This window comes from Haliotis rufescens, unplaced genomic scaffold, assembly GCF_023055435.1.
Source record: "Haliotis rufescens isolate VD_foot unplaced genomic scaffold, xgHalRufe1.0.p SCAF_13, whole genome shotgun sequence".
In the NCBI taxonomy this organism is placed as follows: domain Eukaryota; kingdom Metazoa; phylum Mollusca; class Gastropoda; order Lepetellida; family Haliotidae; genus Haliotis; species Haliotis rufescens.
The window spans coordinates 35,559,783-35,568,878 of NW_025963813.1; the positions used below are offsets into that span (position 1 = coordinate 35,559,783).

At 39.9% G+C, this 9,096-nt stretch overlaps 1 protein-coding gene across 1 annotated transcript; it reads left to right on the forward strand.

Annotated features, from left to right (window-relative positions):
- The first annotated feature begins 932 nt into the window (after positions 1-932).
- LOC124117736 (arylsulfatase B-like) lies at positions 933-6,791 on the forward strand. The gene is made up of 13 exons (XM_046479724.2): positions 933-1,217; positions 1,633-1,744; positions 2,218-2,269; positions 2,842-2,945; positions 3,165-3,360; positions 3,538-3,639; positions 4,011-4,074; positions 4,413-4,510; positions 4,956-5,092; positions 5,468-5,526; positions 5,714-5,837; positions 6,039-6,181; positions 6,581-6,791. The coding sequence occupies exons 1-13, from the start codon at positions 995-997 to the stop codon at positions 6,751-6,753; spliced, it is 1,587 nt and encodes a 528-aa protein (XP_046335680.2). The 5' UTR covers positions 933-994; the 3' UTR covers positions 6,754-6,791.
- Positions 6,792-9,096: the final 2,305 nt, after the last annotated feature.

Sequence of the window (9,096 nt, forward strand, 5' to 3'; positions counted from 1 at the left end):
CGCCAAGTGGTCGATATCATGATGAGTCAATTTGGAATTACGCCGATGTGAACAGTTATAGGAAGATTGAATTCAAACAAATACTGCAAGTTATTACAAGAGAGCATACTTGATTTGCATATTGGTCAGAGCGGAATTCCCTTTTATCTGATGTTAAACGGGTGGTCAGGCTCACTGACTTGGATGATGTATGTTGCGTGGATCGCTGCTCATTATGTCAATCATGTCATAAAGCTGGAATATTGGTGAGTGCGGCGTCAAACAAACACCTTGCTCGACATGAACTGCTCACTCACATATGCAATGGAGCGGGATGCACAGCGAATCGCGGCGCCTTAGACGGCTGGGCCACCCGTGCCCCAGCAAACAACAAAGATACTGCGGAAGATTCACGGAAGACAAGGGGCACGGGTGGCCCAGTCGTCTAAGGCGCCGCGATTCGCTGTGCAGAGTTGCGTCCCTTGGGCACGCCAGAAACCTATGATTGTGGGTTCGAATCCCGGTTCGCCCCGATTATGTTTCTAGGTTTGTCAGCACCATACCCGTGCTCGTGGGTTTCACCGAAGTGGTAAACGTCTGAGACCTGCATCACTTCGGGCTTTCCTCCCACATTAAGCTGACACGCCGTGATATAACTGGAATACTGTTAAAAGCGGCGTTAAACCCAACCCACTCACTCACTCACGGAAGACAGTGACTATCATGTAGTCAGTGCATGTTGTTAGGTGTATTTTATTTTCATACTGTGGGTATCAAGCCTTGTGAGAGAGTGCAAATGTCAACACCTATGTCAGCATATGTTTGTTATCTGTCAGGAATGTATGTGACAGTCTTTGTTACCTCTCTGTGGGTCAAAGCCAGATAATTTATATCTCAAACGGTAATATAATTTTTCGTTTTGGTGTGACGTTTCATATCTATCCGTTCTTTGAATTAGTTTAAAGGTTCCTACTTTATGAGTTAGGTTTCAAAATACGTGCAAATCTCAGAAACAATGTACTTGAACATGAAGGTCAAAGTGGAGGAACAGATAGGATTAACCAGTCTAGTCTGTGACACTGAAAGGTCGAGATATTGGAAGACTGAGCCTACGGTCTCATTTTGGTTAAAGTTAAACGTGATGGAGGTTCATCATTTCTTTGCTCTGTCACTGTTTTTCATGTCATTCTCATCCGCTCAGCGTCCGAACATTGTGTTTATTGTGGCAGATGACCTAGGTAAGTGCTTATATTTCAGGCATTTACAAAGTGAGTTCATGTGAGTTCATCTCTCTCTCTCTCTCTCTCTCTCTCTCTCTCTCTCTCTCTCTCTCTCTCTCTATCATGCTGAACAATAGCTCTTTTTAAATGTGTCCTATTTTCGAAAGTAGAAATATTAACAGTTGTGCTAATCTGCATAGCCGAGTGTGCAGGGCAAACAGTCTTTTCATACAGGCTGGCGCCCCTATTATGTTTCTAGGTTTGTCAGCACCATACCCGTGCTCGTGGGTTTCACCGAAGTGGTAAACGTCTGAGACCTGCATCACTTCGGGCTTTCCTCCCACATTAAGCTGACACGCCGCGATATAACTGGAATACTGTTAAAAGCGGCGTTAAACCCAACTCACTCACTCACTCACTCATACATGTACAGGCTGGCATGATGTTGGTTTCCGGAATCCTGACATGAAGACCCCGAACATCGACAAACTGGCCACAGAGGGAATCATCTTCGAAAATGCATATGTCCAGCCTCTGTGCAGCCCGTAAATATGTGTTATATTGTTTTGCCCTAGTATTTTATGAAAACATACGGAACGACAAATAAAACTTTAATAACTTACTGAAATAACCTAAAAACCATAAACTGACCACATACACATGTACATATTACTTATATTACTTTGTAACATAAGACTTCAGCAAACATTACCTCAAACTCATACAGTTCAGCACATGAACCACACGCAATTGTACATGTAAATTGTAATAACTGTTGCAATTTCTAATTGAAAATCAAAGCATTACAAAATATAACCGCCCAAGTTAAGAATGAACTAGGTTAAGTAGTGAATTCCTGAAATGTCTTTGTTTGAAAGATCGCCAACGCATATGTTCTCAATTTGCTTTCATCCTTCGGATTTCCTCCATGGCTTCAGCAGCGTCTTTAGGATGCCGGAAGCGGACTATGCGTTACAATATTTCACAAGAATCGATATCAATACACTCATTGTTTCAGATCCCGTGCAGCCTTTATGAGTGGAATGTTTCCATTCCACGTAGGCATGCAGGTAATCATGTCGTTGTTTAAATAACGTGGTCAGTGCACAGTCATCTTAACGTCCTGGTTAAATCCTACATTAAATGTTATGCTTAAGTGAGTGTGTCAAATGTTTTGTCATGGCGGCAATATTTCAGCCATGTAATGACTAGAAAGAGTATAGGCCATGTAGTTTCTAAAGGCCTATCAAAATGTACAGTAAACTAACTAGCAACACATTTCTATTTAAAACTAATATGAAATACAGTTTGTATCTTAATATGTAAGAGCACCCATTGGGATTCAGGCAAAGAATATAGGGCCGCAGGAACCTATGCTTTTCGTGTGAGGTGACTTAACAGCTCGGTGACTCGATCAATTAAGATGTCATCGTGTTCCATTTGCGTAGATCGATGTTCATGATGTTGATCACTGGATTGTCTAGTCCGGACTCGATTATGTATAATAGAACAATCTCTATTTAGTGTCAGTATTGTCACAACGTGTTTGTATGACATCAAATATTGTTTTAACGTAAGTGGGAATGTTCTTTCTGAACCTTGAGTATCTGAGGCTATCTCACAAAGACACATTCCTATTCAGCATAGGACAGTGTTCCCTGACCAAGCGGTGTGTGTACCCCTCAACTATACATTCCTCCCCCAAGAACTAAAGAAACTCGGCTATGCTACGCACATGATTGGAAAGTAAGTAATATGTTACACTTAAGAATCAAAACAAAGATATACATAGAATATATAACATATATACGGCAATAAATGAACTAATATTATTTTTTTTAGATGAAGCATTTTCATTCACATGAGAGTGAGGAGTAGTTGTCATTGTTGGATAGAGCAAAGTCCATATGTGGTTATCGGTGTCTTTAAGAAAATGTACAAGCATTAACTGCACTGTCATTTCAGGTGGCACCTTGGTTTCTGCAAGTGGGAGTGCACACCAACGTACCGAGGCTTCGATACTTACTTTGGTTATTATACTGCGTATGAAGACTACTTCAATCACACTGTTAGTCCGTATGGGGGGCGTACATCTGGGACGTACTTAGACTACAGGGACAACAAGCTTCCTGCTAGAAACTATTCTGGAGAATATTCCACTGTAAGTATACAAAGCCGATTGACATGGAAAATATATGGTCCTTAACTTCAGGTGTAAATTTTCAGACCATTCATGATTAATTTACAAAATGAACACTTTCTGTGATATACTAGCATCTAAATCCTCGGGGAGATTTTGTTGACTCGACCATAGTGTACATTCCTATTTTCTTTTCAGTTCACATTCACCCAGAGAGCCGTTGACGTCATCAATCGACATGATGTTTCACAGCCACTGTTCATGTACCTCCCTTATCAGAATGTACACGCTCCTATTGAGGTACATTAAAACAACAGTATTGAGAACGTGAACCAGTTAAATTCTACCAAGCTTGATCAGAGGCTGAGAATGTAGTCAATCAAGAGAGAGGGAACTTGGGGTGAATTTTTCGTTTATTGCTTACATTTCCAAAGAGTCCTTCCAAGGCTGTACATACTAATAATGCGTTGCCGTGCGTAAAGACATAACAGAACAGAACAATGACTTTACAGAACAATAACAAGGGAACAAGGGAATTAATTAATCATGGTAATTTCTGACGATGATGAGTAATTAAGATGATCATGACGTATATTTATTTCCAATCCAAAATGCAGCTTAATATGATGATCCATTTGTTTATGTATGTACATCAATATTTGACTACACAGGTGCCCAAGAAGTATGAGGATATGTATCCAAATGTGATAAACAGCGGGCGAAGAACGTTGAGCGGTATGCGTGTTTATGTCTGCTTTTCGTTTCTGATTATTTTCTGGTGTTGACGCTCTATATTATACTAAAACACTTGTCTATTAGGATACTAAAACACTTGTCATATTCTCTTTCTCAGAAAGCATGTTGATCATCGTTTCAATTAGTTTTGTTGAGTTGTCCTATAGAATTGTACCCATCATGCAAGTTAGCATCCTCTTACTGGACGTTCATGTCCCAGATTCGTACTTATGAAAAACCTGTTCTCTGTAGACTCAACGACCAGCATGGAATTCATGCACCATGACATATTTTAAATTCTGCTCAAAACTCTGACCCACTACTATCATTCCGAACAGGAATGGTGTCTGCCCTGGATGAGGCAGTGGGTAATGTTACCCAGGCCCTGAAGGATCGGGGCTTGTTTAATAATACTCTGATTCTATTTACCACAGATGTAAGTAGTTGCAGTATCAACAAGCATTTTCAAGCAATTTAGCACAATATCTTAACTCTTAACTTTGACAATTTTCAATTGTTTTAACATTAAATATTATTTGCCTATAACCAATGACAGTATGACAATGTCACCCTGCAATCGAGAAAGTTTTGATTTCTTGTAAATAGTTACCAAATCATGAATGAAATAAAGTGTAATTGCATGGCTACAACAATGAAATTCACACCAAGCAGTGCTATGTTATACATTAGAAACTTAATACCTTCCCATTACAACTATATGGGTGAAGAATACATTGAACTGTTATATGTGTTTTTGTGTTTCACTTATTGAAAGTTTAAATGCACTTTCTTACATTAGGTATGTGTTTATCTCAATAGTTGTGTTTTATCCAACTACTAATCATGTCCTTCTCCTTTGGAATTAACCATTCATCGTTCAGAATGGAGGCCAGCTCGACGCGTTTTCCAGCAACTGGCCTCTGAGAGGAGGGAAATTCACGATCTGGGAGGGGGGCACGAGGGGCATATCCTTCATGTATGGTGCTGGCCTCAAGAAGACAAGGACGACATACGATGGGTAACGTCATAGAATACAACAGCCCTAACTCAATATCCTTAGAAAAAGGTGATAAGCTACAAAATGAAATGATCCAAGTTTGTAGTTCGACAGACATATGAATAGTTAATAAAAGGCTACGGGCCCTATTTCATTCCGGATTGGAACTTGAATGCAGGAAAACATAACACATGCAGCATATCGGTGTTCATGTTTCGACAACCATGTACATGTTGTTACTGTAATTTCATAAAATGACAAAAACCTTCAACTAAATTCTCTTAATATCCCTCATTGTGTACATAGTATATAAGCTAAAACCATTTGAAATGTTGAAGTCATTTGGCGGATGTAATCATGTGTCTTATTGTGTGCATTGATTCTACCTCAAAACAGAATGATTCACGCTGTTGACTGGAAGCCGACTTTAGTGTCTGCTGCTGGAGGAACTCCAGGTAGAAAAATTCTCTTTCAAATTTCCACTATTATTGATACCATTGCAATCATGAAAGATTATTTTTACTACAAAGAATCAGTCAAGAGATTTTTAACGTGTCGTGTTTTTTGATAAATTGTTTCGAAAATTCCACGGCAAGGTCATACGAAATGTCCTCACTGCTTTGTATTGTATCTTGGGTACAGAAACCACCATTGATGGAATGAGTCAGTGGGATTCTATTCGAAACGGCTTCCCGTCCAAAAGAACAGAGTTCATTTACAACATTGACGACTTTGAAGTCCCAATCGAGGGACATGCTGGAATAAGGTATTTTAAATCTGTGGAAATCTGAGATTTCGTGAGCAACAGTTTGATTTGCTATTCTACGTCGATTTGCATATTCAAATGACGACCTCGTTCAGATGCAAAACAACGCGCCCTATTTAGAATTGCACTGAATACAGTCGTGATAATAGAAGCAAACAAACACCTATTGTATGTAACGGTGTGTGCATTCTTATTTATCAGAGTAGGCGACTACAAGCTGATACTGGGGTACCCTGGAGGTCCTGATGGCTGGCACAGACCCATGAACACAACCCAGTATGAACAATATGAACAGACAGTTTATGTCAAAGGAGATTCTCCAGTCCATCTCTTCAACATTCGAGGTACACATGCATTGGCATTCAAATGTGTCTAAACTTGAATTAGCCTCCCTAAATCTCCTAAATGTACTGTACACTGCACTTTTGAACACAAATATTTACTGCTGCAATCGCAAGCTGTGGGTTGAACTTGCAATATTCCTCGTGATTATAATAGTTAGTAGTCCCTACCTCTGCATGTGTTTTTTTCCAAGACCTGGGTAACTTTTGGATTTCAACCCACAATAATGCATGACCACTACCCCATGACTGCAGCAACAACATCACCCATACAGTTAATACTGTTAATAACAAATCTGAATCCCATAGCACGCAGTGTGTACAAAATAAATGCAGCATCAAGATGAAAGTAATTTGGAAAGCCAAAAAAACATCCTCATTGTTATTTTGCTACACATCCAGTGGATCCGACTGAGCACAACGACCTTGCACAGCAGATGCCGGACATGGTGGCGAAGTTGCGTTCCCGTTTAGAGGAGTACAGGAAGACGATGGTGCCAGCCAATTTCCCCGATCCGGATCCAGCATCTGACCCCCAAAAGTATGGAGACGTTTGGAGCCCCGGGTGGTGCTAATCAGATGTACTTGTGTCAATACATCTACATATGGATCACGTCACAATGTCCGTTTTATTCTGTACTAACATCCATAAATCAGAATTCCTTTTACTCCCCAAATATGTTTTGTCAAAGAATATCTACCCATAGCGTGTTTAACTAATCAATGACTGATGGAGACATTAATGTGCGTCACCGTCGAGCTCTATTCAAACTATTACGTCGGCTAAGACGCTGTTTTGAAAATACAGTAAACTACTGTTATTAGTTATAACGAACTCAAAGGGGCGACTTATTTTAGTTCGTTATAACCGTAGTTCGTTATAAGCATTTATACAGCATGTATACAACGAATGGCCGGGACTAAAAAATAAGTTCGTTAAATCAGTCAGTTCGTTATAAGCGTGTTCGTTATAACCGTAGTTTACTGTATAAAGCATTTGATAGGGTTTCAAGTAATGAAACTAAAGGATACTCTTGAAGACAGCCTCGCGTGTTCTCATTCTTTCGATTTCGATCTCAGAAACATGACAAATATTCAACAAGTGGGAGAATGCGAAATGGAGAGATTTGGGCAAAATCACTCGTTATCGCGATCTAGCATTGTCATGTTTTATGTACAGAGTACATTCTTCTCGAGAAAGCAATATGTGCACCGGACATGATGCAAAACTCTCGCATTCTTGACTTGTCAAATGAGGCGACAAAACAGGAAATAGCGATGATGCTACTTTTCTTTTTTCTCACGTTCTCGCACTCTCACGTTTTCGCACTCTCACGTTCTCGCACTCTCACGTTTTCGACACTGTCAAGGTTAATGTGCTCTTTGTTTGGTCTTACCAGGAAGTGAACAACAGAATAAGAACTGAATGAAATCATTCTACTCTAACCTGAACACTGACTTTTACTGACTGTACAAGTCATATATCTTGCGCATAATCTTACTTGCAAATTGACTTGAACTGTTTGTATAATCTAATTTGAGATGTTATAGAACATAAACATCAATTACCTGAACCCTGTTTAGTTCAAATTTTGAAAGTGCCTCAGGTTCAGAAGGTTCAGATATACACCGCACGTACTGGCATGGTGAAATTGTTCGATGTTATTAGTTATTAGTTATTTCTGAATATGTTTCTCATATTATTAATTAGCAAAGGCTCAAATATATATCGCATTACTAAAATAAGTACCGAATATGCCACTACTTGGTAGTGCTTCATAAAGCCATGCTTATCGGAATTGTAGAATGGACTCTTATTTCTTATGATTATTGTAATGAACAAAATGCCAATCCTCTCATCGGTTCATTTCCTTCTCCGTTTCACCATTCGCTCATGTGAGACAATTAACTGTAACAAATAGAACTTAAAAGTTGTTTCACTGAGCACTAAAACATGCAACAAATATTTCAAACTCAACTTTTACCAATAAGCTTCATACATAATTCATGCTCATGTTCACTGATTACGTCCATGTTCACTGAAACAATATCCTAATGAACAGAGCACGCGAAAACTGTGTATACCACAAGAATAACTGTATACCCTATACAGCGTTACGTCCCTTTGCGCATGCAAGAAGTTTACAGAAGCACTCATAAAATGTTTTTGTCTCTTACGATTATTGGAATGTTTCTTCTCGCTTCCTATTTCAAAGGTCACATCCGTTGTTTCTGCTCTAAGTGTCACGAGCAGTGTCACGTGTGCAGTCGTCTGAAAGTGAAAGGTGAGGTGAGGTGAAATTGGGTTTAACGTCGCGTCCAAGATTATTGCACTTATATAGCGACGTGCATGCACGTATATGTGTGTGTGTGGCTGCTTGTACTAGTCCGGACTGATGCCGATTTATAGTGCTAGCTCACTGAGATACCATGCCGCAGTTTAACATGAATACCCCACTCAGACACAGTATACTGACTCCGAGCCGACCAGTCCTTGTTTTAGCCCCTTAATGCCGAGCGCCAGACAGGGTAACAACAAGTACAATCTTTTAACGTCTTTTTGTATGACGCGGCCCGGGATCGAACCCTGGACCTTCCGCTCTCCGGGCGGAAAGTGAAAGAGCCATGTGTGATCTTCTGGGGAAAATTTTCGCGATGTGGTCATTGCATTAAATGTCCATATATCCACTATCATTACGGGCACGGTCATTAGCATACTGACGACTGTGTTCTAGAACGAAATGCTTGGGGAAACCTGCATGCTTTTAGGTGGTACTGGTCTTAACCAGAACACAAGCACAATGTCCTATGATTATGGAAATGGTTTTGTCTCTTTCATTTTCTGTTTGGTGTGTCCAGCCTCTGTTTGGGAATATTAACCCATTAGCAGGAGTAAATTAATACCTCCAGCGCCTTCA